Below are 20,082 nucleotides of genomic sequence, written 5' to 3'. Positions count from 1 at the left end.
CAAAGCTGTCATTACCAGCACGTTTGAATTGACTCACACTGTAATGGCAGTAGTGGTAAAATTGCTAATGAAAGTGTAAAATCTGACCAAGCTTTTTCCCTTTTGACTGTAGGTTCATCTGCTGCCAAAAAGACAGGAGATTTTGGTTCTTTTACCGCTTGCAGCAATATGAGCGAGAACCTCAGGTTCAAGCATCCAGTCTACTAGTATAAAAGTCATCACATTCATTACATTGCCTGGAATTGACAACTTTTGAATTAAAACTATATGCAAATGAAAATAATAACCACAAAATTGCTGATTTCTTAGATTGGATTGCGGGTATCCAGAATGCAGAAGCCCAGGGTACCCATCCTTTTCATGTGAATTTTTGGCGTCAGACGGCTCCCTGCTGGCTAAAGAATCAGGCCAGAAATGCAAGCTGTACGTCCCACTGAACCTCAGTATAACAGTGAACTACACCTGCAAACTGACTCGAAGAAAAAGGCAGGAAATTAAGCACATTTCCATAGACAACAAAAGTAAGGATGACTTTCTTTTCATGAATAAAAAACATGTTGAAAGTTTGTTGAGCAATCACATATTCATCAGCAGTGGGTGCCCAGCCACTTATGTCCCCCCTTAAGATCCCTTGAGGTTATTTTAATAAAGAGATATGGACTACAAGTCTACAAAGCAGATTTAAAGGGTCCAGCCAACATGACTAAACCTAATCTGTTTTCCCCCTCCCTCAGAAGAAATAAAGCGCTGTCCTGCTGCCGCAGGCTTACAGCTGCATAGAGCCCCAACCTTCCTTTGGCCTGCGATGAGTCTGACGCTGTGGGGGGTCCTCATTACTGCCACACAACATGATGGATAACCACAGAATGGATTTGCATTTAACAGCTCTGCAGTGCTATGTTCTAACAAGAGACATGTTTTGGGTATTTTTATTTTCACACAAAAATGTTTAATGAAATGAAAAGTCTAAAGTGTATGTGGTATTTGTTTTATTGCCAGCTTTTGTTTTTACCAAGGTGCTGTCGGTATGTGTTATGTTTATGTGTTTGTATAAGACCAAGATTTCCATATTAATTAATTGGGGTGGTACTAGCTCAGTCCGTCGGAACCCTTACTCTGACATCCCTCCATTAGTGCATGTCCATAGGATCCTGTTTGTGCATGTGTACTGTGAGTATGCCTCTTTATGTCTACATAGTTAATAATACCGTGCCATTATTTTGGGTGGTGGTTTAGCACTTGCTGCCCAGGTCAAAATCTCCTTGGGCAAAACCCTGTACGCCTAATTTCAAACATTGGATTTGTGCTGCCTTCCTTTTTTTTATGAAGGAAGATCGCATTTTTCAGTGCTGGTGGAAAGACTCTTTTTTTAAATCATAACATCGGCAAATTATAAAGCAGGAGAGATTACTGACAAGCTCATTTCATTTGGAATGAATTGGGTTTCCTTCAGTTGCAAACAATTGATTCATTAATGCAGAAACTCCCACCTTATTCAAGGTACTACTTTGGCCTCAAATAATGATACTGATTTGTGTAGGGATCCCTGTCTTAGTTCCAGAGTTATTTAAATCGTTGACTGTCCAACGTTTTTATAATAAAGTTACTGTGTGCGGTCACTTCTTCAGCGCTGCTCTAGTCAGCTATGACGTGTTTTTACAGACACTTTTAACCTGTCACTGTCACTCTGTTTGGTTTCTACATGCTTAAAGAAAACTATCATTGTGCACGTCCCCAAAAAACAACACCATCTTGTTTTGACGAGTAGACTTGTGTCCTTAACCTCTTGTTTGTGGACTTCTACATCAAAAACTATGTACCCACTTTAAGATCTTAAAAGACCATTTTTCTCAAAAGTCTTCCACCAACTGATCCAGAAGTCTTCATATCCTAGCCTTGCCTGTGATTTTGTTGATTATCTGGAGAAAGAAACATTGTATAAACCTTTTCTCTATTTTAATATTTCTTTGAAGCGAAATGTGTTTTTAACTTTCTGTGGGCTTGTGGAATAAGTAGCAGTGCAGATAATGAGTAAATCAAGCAGTTGTCTCATGGAGTGGGGTTTTCCTTGTTTTAAATTTTGAATAGAAGAGATTCTTACACATCTCCATTAGAGGGACTACTTCCATGACAGATTTCGACCTCATCTCTATGTGATTAAAAAAATCGTTCTTGTAGCTACATCACATGTCCACAAGATGTCACTTTTCTCAACAATATTGTCAGCCAGCTGTTTCAACTGGTTTCAGATAGAGAGACAAGCCAATGTAGTCCCTCAGTGAGTGTGAAATTGTTTGTTTCTGTTAAGATCACAGTCATCACCATCAGATGAGACAATTGAACTCTAGATGTTAAGTACACCTGGTGCTAACCAGCGTTGGAACTTGTGTAGTTAGCTTTTATTTCAAAAGGAACAACTCGCCTCTGTAAAATGTATCACTTTTAATTAATCACAAGGTAAAAATTGAACGAGGGAAGACAAAATTTGCCCAATAATATTTCCCAATGTCACCATGGTTGACAACACCTGAGTGTTTTAATCAAGGTAACAATGTTCCTTCTTGAATATAACATACAAATACAATTGTAAAAATAAACTCTGAGGAGGCGAAGGATTTTTTTTCTTTATACTTGATGAGTTATGTTTTATTTAACACCAAATTCTCCTGAACTACAACCTTTTGACTGTTTAGTGTATCAATGTATGAACTGATTTTTGATCACGATTCTCAACAATAGATCCAATGAAATAAATTACTGAAAGTAATCACAAGTAAACATATGAAATAATAATGTTTACATAATAGTATTTTAAGATTTAAAACATAAACCCCTTGCTGATAATATCACTTTGAAATTAGAAAAATAATGAGCTGGATTGCAGTAGCCTATCTTTACATGCAGTTTTAGGAAATTCCCCAAAGAAAATAAGAAATGTTGTGTTTTGTTATTCCAAGGTGACTGCAAACCACGAGACACAACACTAATCCATATTCCAATAAGAAAAGGAAGGAAAGGCACTGCAAATATTGACAGTATCTATGCTACCTATTTTGTTTGTTGTCAACCGGTTCTTTTGAGAGAAAGCTAGAGCTAATATTGTATTAGACTCTAAGAGCACTCTTTTGGGCTCTTTCTGAAGGGCTTAGGCTGAACTGGTGCCCTTTGGGTATTCAACATCTGTTTTTAGACAGTGGCAGTAGAAATACTCCCACCATGTACAAATGTAAGAATAAAACAGAATGCCTTTATTTTCATTATTGTAAGACAAAATTATTTGGCTTCACCTTAAAGTGCACACAGCTAGAAAGAAAGACAACAGAAGAAGAATATAACAAAGTTAGTCTAGCTAAGGTCAAATGGGCTGTGTGTGGTAGGACTTGTTTACAGGTAGCAGCATAATAAATTATAAATAGATATTGCAGACATATAAAATATATATTGCACAGTAAGAAATGTAAACTATTGCAAGGGACCCTAACTTGAGAGTCATACGCAGTAAAGGGTTTGAAACTAGATATGCAATGTATTTTTAAAGCACATTAGAAACTTCAAATCTAGATCTGAAAGTAGACCAACACTTTACCAACACAAATAAAGAGTAATGAGGTGACACGTTCATATTTCCTCCCCAAAGCGAAATGTAGGCAAGCAAAGGCCTACAACAGCCTACTTCATGCTTTTCAACCGAGTGCAGAAAGTTCATGAATGATTTTGGAAGTTAACTTTTATGTCTATTAAAGGCAGCTGACAGATGATCAGCAGTTTTAAACAACTGTGTCAGTCTGAACACACTGAAGGTGGATGTGTTGGTCTTTGACAGGAGATGGGCGTCGCCCCTCCAGCCTCTGTGCCTGACACGCCTCCGAAAGGAAAGCTCCATGTCAACCAAACTTGAGAACTTAACTATTCATGAAAGACCAACCCTAAACGCCCACAAGCCCTGTTTTCATTGGATTAACACACCCGTCAATCAGCTCCATCCCGAGTGACGTCAGCAGCAGCAGCACCGGGGCTGAGGAGTGACGAAGAGCTATCAGAAAAAAAGACCAGGAGCAGAAAATGCACGGACTATTAGCTTTCATTTGACTGTCATTCGGAGGTTTGGTGTTTTTCCGGTGAACTCGACCCAATGATGATCTTCTGTCAGGCCGGGCTTTCTCATTTTTTAACCACTTGGCTGAGCTAACGAAGCTAGCTAACAATTAGCTGCACTGCTCACCTCCGTCTGCAGGAGATTATTGCTTCTGCGCGAATCAAATCTGTAATAACTTCTCTCGGGTCTTTAAACGGATCCTTGGTGGTGTTAGGTCGGAGACATTGGGTCAGCTTGTGTGTTTTTTCTTTTTTTTGCTCGGTACATGGACTGTGTGAGGGGCGCTGGTCGTCGCTGCGCGGGCGGACAGGGCTGGTTTCGGGGCGGCTAAAGCTCGGACTCGGTCGGGCAGCCAGCAGAGGGATCCGACAAATAATGAGGCAGCTTGTAGTGTCCCACTGTCTCTGGGAGCGAAGTTGGTAGTTGAAAATACAAACCGTCAGAACGTTAGGTTTCTGGGCTTCACCTCGTCTATGGCCAGTGGTTAGAAAGTGAAAATCCATCAACTTGTCGTGTTAGCCTCATTTAGCTTGAATGCTATCCAGCCAGTTTGAGCTTTTTTTTTTTTACGAGAGATGCATGAATTAAAATGGTAATGTCCATGTCGGGCTGACATATTAGCTGTTTGCGGACACAATGCATTGCAAATCATCGTTGATCAGCTGTCATTCGCAGTAGGACTTGCACTGGACTTTTGAACAAGCTGTCACATATTCTTCAGGCTACTTGACTGTCAGTCTTACCATCTGCTAAAGAAGGAGGCCAGATCTTGCACCAACCAGCAAGCCCAATCAAGATCAATTACCTTGATACTGCAGTTTGAAATCAGACTGTTTATTTCTTTGAAACCGTGAGAGAGGTGTAGCCCCACTCCCCCCTCCTTTTTGTCAGACGGGCTTTTCAGCTCATGCGGGGATGACTTTAGACTCCATGATGGCTTGTTGCCTGAGCGAGGAGGCGAAGGAGTCCAAACGCATCAACTCTGAGATCGAGAAACAACTCCGGAGAGACAAGAGAGATGCAAGAAGAGAGCTGAAGCTTCTGCTGCTCGGTAGGTTTCATGACAGTCTCACCTTGGATGCACATGTGCACACCTGTTTTTTTTTTAACACACTCAAAAACCGCACAGTGCTAAAGCTCTTGACTTGATGGTGTTGTAAAGGTTTGCTATGCAAAACAGAGCCTCAGTGACCTGCTCACCACAGGATTTGTCTGCGTTGTGATATGCAAACTATAATTCAGATCTGATTCACATTTTGTTTTCTTTCCAGGGATTATTTCCCACCGTGTCAAAGTGATGTGACATTGATTACAACATTATTTAATAGTCTTTCTTTAGCAGCCACCTTACAAAATACAAGTTGATGACTGCTTTTTTTTTTTTTATAACTGTGATCAAATGCTGTCCACTTGTTTGTTTAGTTTTAGCAGTAGCTACCTACAGCTCTAAACTCTTTATGCAGCACAGCATGTTCATGCTTTGTATTGAATCTTTGTTAAATTGTATTGTCCTTAGTTAATAAATACATTCGAAGTAATGTCAGAAACTTTAAGGCACGTTCCTCATTATAGATAACATAACTTTAAGTTGGCTTAGTAAAGCTTTAACAAGCAGCTGTTACCAGACTTCTCTTACTTATATCCAGCCTGTAGTCACTTTCTACTTTACTGTAGTTTTATCTGCCAGTAAAACATGGCTTAGATAATGAACAAGAGTTGGCTTTAATTAAGTCTGTGAGAAACCAGTCAGTGTTCTCCTGATGGCTGCTCTGGAAAAGGCCTCTTTGGGAAAGAGCTGTTCTCCAGAGAACAGACTTTGCCATGCACAGACTCTTTGTTTGGCATGAAGAATAATTATCGTAAATCGCAAGTGGAAGTGAAGGGGTTCGCTTGTAACAGAGCTGAATCGTTGGAACTAACAGGTATTTTATCTTTAGCCGGAGTGGCACTTGAACGTCTCTGTGGTTTGTTGTTTCATGTGACTGAATTCACACTTTATGCTTAAGATTCATGCAGAAAAAAAAAACATGTTCGCTTGTCTCTCTGATAAATCAACAAGATAAATACTTACTCTCTTTCGACTTTAAACTTCAGTAAATGGTGAGTGTAAAATGAAATGAGACAAAAATACACCACACTGAGCTGTCACTCTCCCTCTCTTATTAAACTGTCAGGAGGAAACTGTTGTCGAGAATCCAAAAAGTGCAAAAAGAAAACACACTTCTAGTTGTTGACGGCTTTAGCTGATTCCTTTTTGGGACTGCAGGATCTGAGTGGTTGACGAGTTATCAAGTGAGAGCTTCTGAGGAAGAACGAGACATGTTGTTATTAGAAGTAGAAAATAACCGGCAGCATGTCGTTTATGTACAGCTGCTTTAAGACACAAGTTACATGTTAGTTATTTCAGTTTCATGCGACTGTGACCAAGAAGCTCAATGTGCTTCTTCATCAACCATTTGAATTTTAGTTTGTGATAAAGTGCCAATTTTCAAGCTTTTTCTGGATTTTAAATTTAATTGTAGCCTGTGTTAAAAGCCTAACTGGTTGGTGATGTCGCAGTTTTATTTATATTTATTTATTATGATTTTTTGTGTGGCGATTTTTACATCACCTCATGGCCGCCAAGTAATAAAACTTTTATTATATGAGTATCAAATGCGTTTTTTGAATTTGAATTACTGAAGGTGTTGCACAATTCATTTTGGACAAGTTGTGTTGTTAAAAATCCAACACTCCAACAGCTAGTGTTAACATGGTTATACTCCCCACATCAGTGGCACTATTTCTATAACTGGCACGTGCTGTGGCTTTAATGCAAACTGTCCATATTAAGTGCTTCCTCTCCGTTTAATTTGTAGCACATAAATACTGAAGTGATACTTTACACGGTGCGCTTCATTTACCTGAGAACTCAGACATCACACCTGGGTTTACCTCATAACAGTAGCCTTCAGGAGTACCTCTGTTTTGTTTGCTAATACCCTGCGATAACAACACACTGTGGTAGTGTGTTTAAAATGAACATGTCCTACAGATAAACTTGCTAGATACCACGTAGTGATTGTTTCACTTTCACTTAAAGAGGAATACTTTGTTAAGTGGAAGAGCGATGCACAGGAGCTCATTTCAGGAGGATTGGTCCTTAAAGGTCCCATATTCAGCTTTTTCTGGTTTGATTTGCTCTTCAGTGTGGTTCCAGGTGTCTTGTATGTGTTTAGGTCCGCAGAAACTCGTCTTCTCCTATGTCCACCTGTTAGCAGTAGCGATAGTCGCTTAAAACGCTCATGATGCAGCATTTAATCGACAGCACAATGAGAAGCTCAAATCACCTCCCGACTCTGTAAATAAAAAAGAAAATCTTTAAATTCTGTCGTCCACATGCTTTGTCAAATTGGACGTTTTGGCTCCCCTGATTTACGTGACTATAAAAAAAAAAAATCGATGACTCATCGTTTACTCGTGGGCTTTGTGGGGTTACCCTGACTGTCGGCGATGTAAGCCAAATAATGCCACATTTCACTCAAGTGGCACACACGCCATGACGGTCGGTAAGATTAGCATCCGAAACGTTGCCAGCCATGGCTCTCATTCTGCTTGTCAACATGGAAGTGAACAAATGTTTGGCACACCCACAGTGCCTGCAGGGAGTGAAAGCAGAGCAGAGAGAGACGGGTGAACAGCTGGGTACCGGGGTACTTTTAGCATTGGTATACTGTGCAACTCTACTGCTGGGTATCATCAAAAGATCACACACACAAGCTCAGAGACGTGTGTGTGTGTGTGTGTGTGTGTGTGTGTGTGTGTGTGTGTGTGTGTGTGTGTGTGTGTGTGTGTGTGTGTGTGTGTGTGTGTGTGTGTGTGTGTGTGTGTGTGTGTGTGTGTGTGTGCGTGTGCGTGTGCGTGCGTGTGTTGATAAAAGTTAAGCGAAGCAAGACGATCAGATTTCTCAGATTTTCACAGGAGAATCAGCATTAAACTCAGCCTCTGTTATCAGCAGAAAAAAACCTCTACTTAATCTGTCAAAGTTTTGGAATAAGACCCCAATAACAATGGATTTGTAGTGAGACGCCTGAAATAAGGTCTGTGGTTAACACGAGCTAGACGAGATAAAGATTCACAGTCTTTGAGTGTCCTCAAAATGGCGGTTACTAAGAAGTGGCTAAACGAGACTACAGTGGTTGTCGGGGTGATTACGTCGAACTCGCTCAGTAGTTCTCCTTGCAGCCTCGAGTCATGTTTTTCAGTGCTCTTGCAAATATTTGTTGTTAATAAACAACCTGTGAAGCTGCAGCTGCTCTCCTTCGTCAAAACCGCTGAATAGATCGATGAAGCAGATCGGTCGCAACATCAAAATCAACCCACCGCCGTGTCGTTCGTTCGTAGCATTAGGTTAGCTTCTTACTTCTCTCGGCTGCGTTAACGCTTCAAACTTCATATAAACGGTGTTCATCTGTGAAGATGATCCTGCTTAACAAAACGTCTGTGCATCAGAAACGTCCAGAATCCAATACAAAAATCCCATGAGCCAATTGTCGTTAGGACCCGTGGCGAAGCTCCTTCTGTGTCGGAGTACAAATATTCACTTTGTTCTTCTGTAGGTACCAGTTACCAAATTCAGCTCTTGTTTTTGTCTTGGTGTTTTTGTGTTGCATTGATCAGAATATTCAGGTGTTGTTGGAGAGTGCTGTTGTTCTTGTCTTTGAAAATTACTTAAGCTCAACACTAACTCTGAACACATTCCCTCCTCTTTCTTTTTCAATCCAGGCATTTAATGAAAATTCAAAGAGGCCAATATTGTTTTTTTTTTTATTGTTTTTTTAAACTTGTTGTTGGACAACTTTGAGGCTTTTTTTTAATGAACTGTGATCTATTTGTTGTCATTTTTAAAAGTTCCTGCTACTTGACTGATGTTCTTCTGTTGAACGGTATCAAACACGGCTCTGGTTTTGTGACGGTACACTTGCAGCCGTTATAAGCCCAAGTCATCACGACATCAAGAGCACTTTCTATGCACTTGAGCCGGCTAAGTTCACAGGCAGCGAGGGATATTTACCTAAACTTGGAGCTGATAGTCAGGACAGTGCATATATACACACACTGAGCACACATTTCGTCTTGTCGGTGTGCACACTGACAAACAGTCCGTAGTTTGTGGGTTAATGAGTGTTTGTTTTTTGGCAACACCCAAGGATGTCTCATGCAACAGAGCCTACCTACGCCTATTATAGTTTCTCTCAGTAAGTCTTGCAGTAAGTCAAGCAGATAAGCCCTGTGTTCACCATATTTATTTGTATCCCTGTTAGCTGCTGCCAAGGTAACAACTGTTACGGCAGAGTTTTGTAGAAATAGAGGAAAAAAAGCAGACAGTACAGACAAACAACCCACACACACACACACACACACACACACACACATGCACACACACACACACACACAGAGGATAAAATGACTCGAAGAACCCTTGTGAGTGTGTGCTTGCACCGTTGCATCATGGGCCATCACTGAGCTGCCCTGTGGTATCCCAGCTATTCTCACAGGCACAACGGCTCTCATGAAGGCATCCCTTCATGAGAGCGTACAGTACGTCTATCGGCGCTGACTGACCTGTAACGGAGGTTCATGCTCATCACCACCCACCTGAGCGTATTATTCAGAAACCCTCTAAATTGCCAGACTCATGCGGCCTGACCTGGAAGTCCTGTTTGACTCTGCCAACTTCCAGTGCTGAGCCGAAGTTTTACCCAAAAACACATTTGTTTGTTTTCCATCCATGTGAGAGATGCACTAAATGTCATCAGTGTTAAACATTGTCCTCCACAGTTTTATTAACACCTATCAGTGCATCTCAGGCAGGAAACCTCTGTCTGTGAACAGGAAGCATTGATGGTTCAGCATTATATTTAGTGTGCTGAGTATTCGGGTGATGTATGGCTTAAATGACGAGTTGGCGGTTTTGACTTTTATGTGTATAGCTGTTTTTAATTGCAACCCATGGGAAGTTTAACATGAGAAAAAATATATACATTTCATGTTCTACTAAAGGACATGTAGATGTGGATTTTTTATCGTAAAAAAGAAGTGTATACCTCTATCCCAATTTTTCTTATTTTGGTTTAATTTGTGATTCTGGTTTTTGTTAAGCATCACAGTTGTTACTCCTGTAATGACTCACTCAGCTGAAAGCAACAGAAGACACAGTGCTTCAATGTACAACATGACTCAAGTTGACTTGGCCATTATCCTGTAAAGGAAGCTCCAGGAGTTTGTGGTGAAATGGTGATGCTTGAGTTCTTGTTTGGCATCACATGACTATGATTAAGTGTTTATAGGATATAACTGTATTGATCTTCAATGAGGAAATTCGGGCGTTGCAGCAGCAGTGCAGAATCAAAAAGAGTGAAAAAACGATTTTAAATAGCAACATAAATACAGTTTCAAGTAGTAAGGGGGGGATATATACAGGGGACTATAATGTGGTGGACTCAACAGGACCAGGAAAAAAAAAAAGTGCAGTGAATGGCATGTTAAAGTGACCAGTGAAAAAATTTAAAGTGACGTGTGATCAGAGGATTATGTAGAAAGTATTGACAGTTATAAAGTATAATAAATATAGTGCAGTCTTGACTGGAGTATAGATATATAGGTATAAGAATGAGTATAATGTAATATATAATATAAATAAGTATAGATATAATGTAATAAAGATAACATGAGAACATTGTATTAATATGATATACTATGGTGCAATAAGTAGAGTGTATATATACTGTATATATAAATATAAAGAGTATGATTACAGGGTACTATGGGTAACATGGTCTGGCATGGTTGGTGTTCATGTTCAAATATATTATTGGGTTATATTCCAAGCCGTGTTTGTATTATGCTGTGGGACGTACATTACAAGAAGAACTTAAAAGACTCCAGACCTATAGTAGGTGGACATTGCATGTTTAGGTACCTAAAGTAGAATTTTGAACTTGGTTGTGATGCTCTTTGGCAGTATCACACTTTGCCTGAGCATGCCTTTTAGATCACCTGTACTGATCCCTAGCCAGAGGTCTCCATGCAGCCCTGAGGTTTTCACAGTGGAGTTTGAAGGCAGGACAGGTTTGTAGTTCTGTGGCTCTGTTGGTTGGGCAAACAGATGTCGACACACCCAGAGTTTTAGCGGTCATGCGGCAGACAGACTCCACAGTGCCTCTCATGTCATCGCACGTCTCGCTCAGTATCACTGAAACACGTTCCCATTACAGCAGCTCACATCACTTCACGTTCAGATAAACGTCTGAGATCTACGCAAGGCTCAGAGAAACCAAGACATGCGATTTCTGTTCTGTTTATCAGATGAGAGAGGATACCCTGTGAACTCAAGGTTAACATCGAATTTCTGTAAAAGGTCAAGAGATGACATTTAAAGGTGTATACGTCCTGTTAACGTTCCCTTTTCTTTTCTTTTACAGCCGTAATAAGGTGGCTGTATTCTATTTACTGTCTGTTGGAAATAACATGTACACCATCTAAAACTAAAGAACTACACTCACTCACTCATGAATCATTTCGTGAAGTGACTCTAAGATGCTGCAATGACCTGATCCCAATGGAAGAACACTGACGGACTCTGTAGTACTGATCGGCCTGTTACCTTGTATTTGTATGCATATGGAAACCAACCAGGTCAGGATACTTAAGGATACAGAGAGCTCTTTATGTTTACACAGCGACACGAAAACACAAGGACGGAAGTGAATCTGCATCCACAATGAATTGAGTGACGGCAAAGCAAAAGAATCTTTGTCCACCGCGAACATACTTATGTTTCCAAATTCGATTCAGTATTTTGATTTTAAATGCAGAAGAAAAAATAAAACCGTTGATTTGACATCAGAGAAGCAGGGTAGGAATTTCTGAAAACGGATTGACTTTGTGCAGAACTGTCACTCTCAGAATCTGCTTTATTGCTTAAACGCACAAAAGCATTTAACTTTGGTAAAGCTGTGCTATCTTTGTACCAGGTATGACCTCAGATATTAACGATCAGAATAATGAAAGACTAATATGTACAAGAGTCTCAGCACAGATCTCCATGTGCTCTCATAGTCAAGACAAATCAAATAATGTGGATGCAGCTCAACATGTCATAATATATAGACGTTACAATTTAAAGAATGCCCCCCCCCCCTTTAAGGTGATGACATCAGCCGAACATAAGTACAAGTTGTTGGACAACTTGATCATTATTACGAGCCACACGAGTCTTTGCTCAGATATGAAGTTTTACTGCACCGACAATCCAACCTACACTTCAACAACACAACGCCAAAAATGACAAACGGGCCTGCCAGAACAAGCGGAACTATTTATGCGCGTTTGTCAAAGCGTTCATATACACACTTTGTTTGGCAGTTCTATTAAATTTCCTGAGTATACTGTATATATTACATAGATGATTGACAAAATGATGTCACGTAATGCAACAGAACGCCAGACTACTTATTTCAATCACGTCAAAAAGAAAAATTCAAGTTTGAAGTTTGACATTAATCTGACTTGTGATCAGGGGCTTTAAAGCAGCCCGAGTTGAATTCCATAAGAGTAAAAGAGTGCAATCTCTTCTCTGTAGGGCCGTCACATAATCACTTTTAAATGAATTTCAATCATTCAATCCTATTCATTGCATGTTTAAAATTCCATTATTTAGCATTTTGTTTGTCTTGTATTCTTAAGTTAAACTAAAGGTTCACAAACGAATGGAGAAGTAACAAGCTGGTTGTAAAGAGGGAATCATTCACAGCGATGCTCAGCCATGCACCCAGGTGTGACATTAAGTTCCCGACCAATGGAAAATCATCTTTTTCTCTATACGTGATCCGTCCATGAGCAGAGCACAACGTAAGAATCGTGTCACAAGTTTTTGTCATTTGAGCAGGAGAAGTATTGTCAGAAGATCCCAGACGAAGGCACGGAGACGAGGGAGGAAGTGGGGCAGGACGAACAGTGTGTTCATGTGTGTGGAAGATAGAACTGAAGGGAAGCTGGTGAACAGATTAAAGTCGTTTTTGAACGAACCTTAAATTTAGGCTGCAGAATAAAGCACATTGGATACTCTAGGTCAGTGGAGCAGTGACTCTTTGGTAAAAACCGTGTCTGTGCACTGAGCTTTAAGTATAAAACTGCACAAACCCCTGCCTGTGGTCTCGCTAGAGTCATCAGAAGTTCCACCTACCTGAGGACCGCTGCGTCCCGTTTCCCACTTTTCAGTCATGTTTCTCTAAAAATGATATTGCAGACCATAATCCATTGTTGATCTGCAGCTCATTCGTCTTATTTTCCAGGGTCTGAACATCGGCGAGGAAAAGGCTGGGTAGAGATAGCTGATGAGGAGTTAGCTTAGCTTGACCTGCAGCCCGGTTGGTGGTCTCCAGGACCTTTTGTGATCTGTGGTGTGAGCAGGAGGTTGGTGATGAGGGTGTCTAAGTTATGAGCTCTGATGCTTAGAAGCTCCTAAACGATTGTAGAGGATGAATGCAAGGCTGTCATTATAAAACAAATGTAGGCTTGTCATACACTTTGAGAATCACCTCAATGGAGCATTGAACTGGTTTGTGGTTCAGCTCGTATTGGCTGAACACCTTACTAAGACACTTTGTGTTTGAGTTGGCATCGATTTCTATGTTTGAGTTCCTTAATCTTCTTGCATGAACATCAGAAAGTGTTGCAGCAAGTTAAGATAAATTTGAACTTTATTGTCGACTGAAACATAGTTTAATTATTTTGTGTTTTATACTCTTCAAAAATCTCTCACGTGTTTCCTTGAACTTGAGCATTTAAGTATAGATGTGTTTTTTTATTTCCACTTATGCACAGTTTAACTGTCCTAATTGCTATGTGTTTATATTTATATAAATATATATATATATATATATATATATATATATATATATATATATATTCAGATTACATAATTTACATAAGCAAAACTACATTTCTGTTGGGCAGTGGGCCCATCAGAGAATAAACCTTCATAGAGGCAAATATATATATGTGAACCTTGTTGAAATTTAAATAATTCATAGTAAATATTAGGGGTGGGCATTTACAGTGATCTAAATGCTTGAGTATTGCGTAACCTTAGGAAACAGTACTCACAGGTTTGATGTTTTTAACCGTTATAAAAAAGTCAGACACAGACCACTGCTGGTGGTCCGCTATATTTTCTGTGATTGTTCGCTCATCAGCACTGTGTCTCTAGAACAAGGGGGGCTTCAACTCCCAGGTCTGAATGAAATGCAGAGTGCTGATAACACACTCACACAGTGGTGAGAGCCGTCCACCAGTCTGCAGTAACAGACGCATCTTTTCCACGCTCGTAGCTGTTGTTACCCTTGATGGTGGCTCCGGTTCAACAAACGCCATCATGGCTTCAGTGATGAACACTGATTATAATATATAGGGACGGCGTTTGTCTTTGTTTTTGTTTTTTGTTTTTTTCAAGAAAAGGTTCTTTTAAAAATGAATGTTTTCAAGTCCTTTTTGAAGGAGTCCCCTGAGTGGGGGGCTCTCAGAGCGGTCCACAGCTGTGGGGCAGCAGAGCAGAAGGCTCTGTCCCCCATAGTGCAGATCGTAGATCGTAGATGTAATGCGTATCCACTGTCTTACTAAGTATTAGGCAAGCCCAGAGAGCTAAGTTACACATGTATCGTCCACTCAGTAGAACAATGGTGGCCTATAAGAACAGGTGTGCGAGTAATGAAACGTTACTCGAGTACCTGAGTACTTGCATCCAATCTCTACTCGGTATTGATGTTTTCACATGTTCACAAAACTCCTCATAGACCGAGCTGTGCCATTTCCCCCCCCACTGGCCGGCACGGCCCTCTGTCACACTACACCAGGACTCGCCGTGCCTCAGCACGATTAACTCTTGGACATAACGTCGTAATGTAGCTTGAATGAATGAAGGCAGAGTTTATTTCAGGGGTTTGAGTCTGCATGTTGACTGAGTGAACGGTAAACCTCCGAGGTGTATGATCACGCTGAGCCAAGTACACAAGGATTGCATGTTAATTGAAGACGGATTGTATTTATTAACATTAAAAACACTGTTGGTGGAGCGCAGATGTGATGTAAAAAGCAAAGGAACATCTGTGTGTAAAATGTCTACTTCCTAATACTTACTATGAAAGCTAAAAACGGCTAAAATACATAGCACTTGTAATTATTCAATTAAAAAAAACAACAACAACTTTGAAATATGCGTAGTTTTAAGGGTTAACAAATTTTGCTAGAAAGCTCAAGTACGCGGTAGTAAGAGGGGGAAATGTACTGATGAGACTCCAAAGAGCATGTCCTTTTATTTGCTTTCATAACTTTGAAATTCCCACAGGCTGAGTGTAGAGGAGCGGCTGAGGACATTGTGGGATTAAAAAAATGCTCGCTAAAGTTGCATGTTCAGCTCAGGCTCTGTGGAGGACTACTGAAGCCTATCAGCTGGTGCTTTCTGCCATGTATTTGTGAGTCCAGTACAGCCGTTGCCATGGGAACTTGAGTCACCCCTCAGGAGTAGCTCCAGTGGATGTAGATCGGCTCGTCTGTGAGAAATTCTCCTGCTTGGCTTTCCAGTTCAGCAGGAGAACAATGGAATCTGTTGAATTAAGCTGCTCATGCCTGCAAGACAGCCCCCCCCCCTCCTCCTCCTCCTCTGGTTGTGTGCTTAAAGAAAATTCATGCACACAAATTTAAAAGATCTGAACAGTTTTTTTTATTTCTCTGCTCGTCAGTTTTGCGTTTTTGTGCTTGGCAACACAGACTTTAAAAAAGGAAAGGGAGACTCTGAATGTCTTATTCCTTCTCTGCCGAGTAACGCTCCTAAACTCTCCAGTGCTTGGTTTTAAAAAATGGCTATTCATAACATCTCTCAAAATGTACACTGTCTCAAGGGGAAACTCTGTGTCCTAACCTGCTTTCCACAGTGGAAGATCCAGTCTGCTTGCAGGGAAGACATCGCTCAGGGCAGCGTCTTTACTGTACACTAAGCTGAGCTCTTCAGTCAGCACCAGGCAAACTTGACTCTCGTCATTCTTGGAAAGACGTTTCTGCTCTTGCCTTGGGAATACCAAGTCAAAACACAAAACAAGCACATTCCTGTTTGGAATCAGCAGCTTCCTAACTGCTCAGACGATGTGGCTTTGAATCCACGTTTGAGTCCTTTTGTAAAACGCATGAAGTCCCTTCACTTTGTGACTATGCTGTTGGAGTGTCCGCCGAGGATCGTCCTTACCTTAAGTGTGACTTTCACTGAAATGTCTCAACAACAATGATGGATAGTTAAAATGATTATCACGATTGATGCACTATTCTTACTCGATACTTACTTTGAGTCAGGTGCTTATGAGCAAGTGTTTGTGTATTAAAATGAGGGAGGGTAAGCAAACATTCAATTATGAGTAGGGATTCTGAAGGCGAGCCTGCATTTCCGCGCTCACATGCTATACCTTCTTTATCAAGATGTCGTAACAGAGGAGTGAAAGGTAGAGAGCAGAGAGGACATGCAGCTGATAGTTCAGTGACTCAGGCTCGACGTTTAGAGGAGTGAGACGGAGAGATGAGCGGTGCAGGGTAGTAGAGGCAGAAAATAGGACTTAAACTGGGGGTGGAAGAGAGGAGGAGAACGATGGAGAGAGCTACATAGTGAAACTAGAGGTTGAGTTTGGGTTAGACCGCCATCCTCATCCTTTAAATATTCTTCTTTGGTTGATAAACATAACGCACAAACCCTTTGACTCTTGTGTCTCTGAAGAATATGGTGGTAGATTTCTCATGAAATGTTTCCAGATTCAGAACAAAGATTGAAGAGAAGGTGGAGTTGTGTGTATTTTTTTCTCTGCATGTGTAAGCAAGTTTTCTTCCCTGTAACTATGTTTGTGTGTGTTTATTCATGCGTGCATTTGCATGGTCACGGTGATACACAATCGGAGGTCTGAGTTTGGTTGCACCCTGTACTCTGTCGAGCTGAGCTGAGCTGTGCAGCCCATCGTGCGGGTTTTCTGGGGGCTGCTCCGCTCGCCCCAGACTGTCGGGGTGAGAAATGATGGCCCAAAAACCCAATGATTACCGGGTACATTCCAGCGTTACACTGCACATCTCGGCACACGAGAACCAAGATGACAAGAGACTTTATCAAGACCACAATCCCAGGAACATTTGTCATTACATAACGACTGAACCATACAGTCAACGGGAGGGAACTTTCTTTGACCAAAAACAAAAAAACAAACTCAAGTGAACCGTTATGCATGAAGGAAACTCCCTTCTCATCCAACACAAGAAAACAATAAAAGTAGATTTACATGTTAATTCAACTGGTATCTTTTTCTTTTTTTAATAGGATTTATTTTTGGCCTATTTTTTGCCTTTTATTGGAGAGAGAGAGACAGAGGACAGTCTGAAATCAGAGAGAGAGAGGGGGGGTTGGCATCGACATGTGGGAGAGAGGGGCCGGGGCCACAGGCCTCCCGGGCTGCCCGCGTTGAGGACTGTAGCCTCCATACATGGAGACGCACCAACCACTGCGCCACCAGCGCCCCAACTGGTGTCTTTTGACTGATTAATCAGTCAGCCAGTAATATTAGCCGATGTAAGCATATCCAGTGACTATTGGTATCAGCTAAGCGTATCGCAGATATGTGATGGATTTATTCAGCATTCAAACAGCATTTCATGTGAGTCTTACATTAGAAGGTCTCTTTCACCTGCTGTAATGCATGCTGATCTTTCTTCATTATGTATCTTTTCCACAAGTTTTTGAGTACTGCACTGGAGGGATCAACTCGATCTACGAGGAATGCAACAATACAGTCATCCCACGGTTCAACACGCACCTTGGGTTTTTTTGGCCACGGTTCACGGTTCGGCTCGGTTCTTCAGTCCTGGGTGTTAAAGTGTTTCCAGTCTTTAAGTGTTTTGACGCTTCAGAAAAATGTTTGTTTGTAAGGCTTATATGGAGTTTTATACCATGTACATCTTCTTCTCTCGCGCTGTCACAAGTTAATCTGTGAAATGACAGAGGGACATCCTCCCCTCTGCTCTCCTGCTGTCCGGCTGTGCTCTCTGTGCTGCAATGGGTGTTGACCATAGACTGTGTATTGGTGTTGATGAACGAGGGTGCACGGAGCCATCACATTACGGACACGCAATGCTCACAGATCTGGTGGAAGTTCAGGGTCTTATTACTGGGTGATGGCGCCGCAGATGTGAAGTAACGTTGGAAGTGTTTCCATTAAAGTAGCCAGTGTGTGTAAAACCGTGTTTACAGTCATTTGTTTTCTTCCTTGTCATGTTTTTGAAGATGGCGGTGTTCCTCATACTGTAGCTGCTCCTCACTGCTAGCCATGCTAAAAGTAATGTTGTCAGCGTCGCCAAACTCTGGTGCGTGGTGATTGGCTATTAACTCACTTGGTTTTCCTCATTCCTGCACGCTGACTCACAGGCACACGCAGGCTGAGCCTGTTTAGAGAAAAGTACAATTATGCATGGAAACAAGTTAAACTCCAAACCGTAAAAAATGTAATTCACAAGTCAGTATTGAACCGTGGATGCCTGACGGAACAAAAGGTTCAATATTTTATCGAGAATTGTTGCAGTCCTATTATCTACGTAGATCGGACATACAGCTAAGAAAGATATCGGCCGATTATTTTGGTATCTGATTTTTTTTTGTCCTCCTCAATATGGGAATTGTCCCAAAAAATCCCACATCGTTCAAGCCCTACGTTTGACAGAATTCTCTCAGTAAATATGTAAATGTTTATTTGGATACATACACGTGTATATATATATATATAAACTGACGAGCAGAGAAATAAAACAGTTCAGATCTTTTAAATTTGTGTGCATGAATTTTCTTTAAGCACACAACCAGAGGAGGAGGGGGTGGGCTGTCTTGCAGGCATGAGCAGCTTAATTCAACAGATTCTATATATATATATATATATATATATATAGATATATAGATATATAGATAGATAGATAGATAGATAGATAGTTTTAAACATAGACTGAAAATATTAATGGACAAAACCTGAGTGACATCAGTTATCTGTTACGCCAGGGGGCTGTGAGGCTCATCACGCCAAACTGAGCTGAGGCGGGTTTTAAACCTCGCTTACCTGTCAATCATGTCAGCAACACCCTAACTATGGATAACACATATCGTTCATAAAATTAAAAGGACGTTTCAACAGCCCCTGTACAGTGTGTGCCCATCATGACAGCAACTAATTACATCGACTTTGTTTTTTGTTCCTGGCTGTAAACATGTTTATTCATGCTGGAAAGACTGGCTTTTTTTTCCTTCCACCAGTCATGAGTAGGTGACATCCGGTGAACTGCAGGATTTTGCACTTCTGCATTAGCTTTTTTTTAAGACCGGAGGTTGCCACTTAGATTTAACTTGTGGTTGATTATTGGTTGATTGTTTATGATGCTGGTCGGGATTGTAATGATAATAACAATTGTTGTTATCAGGGTGAAAATGGAAACTACTACACAACATGAGTACAGTTATTGTATTTCTATCAATTGGTCAACAGACGACCCTTTCACACTGACTCTTACACACTGAATACAGCTTATCATTTCTGTTGAAGGAAGCGGTCCTTATTTAGTTATTGTGTCCATGTTTGGTCATTTCCTGTTAGTTGGTATGTGTCATGATGTCAGTTGACGTGTTGAACGGCGTCCTGTTTGTTGGCGTTATGTTGATTTGAAGTCGTACCATGTCACGACACAGTCCCGCTCTGAAGGTTGCTGTGGACCCCAGGAAGAGTAGCTGCAGCAAATTCCTGTTTCTTGGACTCGAATGAATTCGACTTACTGTAAAGCACCTTTCATACAGTCACGCAGCCCAAAGTCTTCTACATGTGAACAAACCTGGAGAAAAGAAAAGCAAAAAGAGTTTGTAACAGAGTTCTTTATTTTTTTCGGAG

The 20,082-nt window shown here is 40.9% G+C and overlaps 1 protein-coding gene across 2 annotated transcripts in view; it reads left to right on the top strand.

Annotated features, from left to right (window-relative positions):
* The first annotated feature begins 3,932 nt into the window (after positions 1-3,932).
* LOC306827825 (guanine nucleotide-binding protein G(q) subunit alpha) overlaps positions 3,933-20,082 on the top strand; it is a 33,601-nt gene continuing 17,451 nt past the window's right edge. The window contains exon 1 of one of the 2 annotated variants that reach the window (XM_079349890.1): positions 3,933-5,147. In XM_079349890.1, the coding sequence (XP_079206016.1) occupies positions 5,012-5,147 (136 nt within the window). In that variant the 5' untranslated portion in view covers positions 3,933-5,011. The remainder of the gene's footprint in view (positions 5,148-20,082) is intronic. The other variant, XM_079349889.1, reaches the window with a different exon arrangement.

This window comes from Symphodus melops (assembly GCF_947650265.1).
Source record: "Symphodus melops genome assembly, chromosome: 8".
NCBI lineage: Eukaryota > Metazoa > Chordata > Actinopteri > Labriformes > Labridae > Symphodus > Symphodus melops.
Note: the sequence above shows the minus strand (reverse complement) of the source record. Positions and strands in the feature narration are given on the sequence as shown.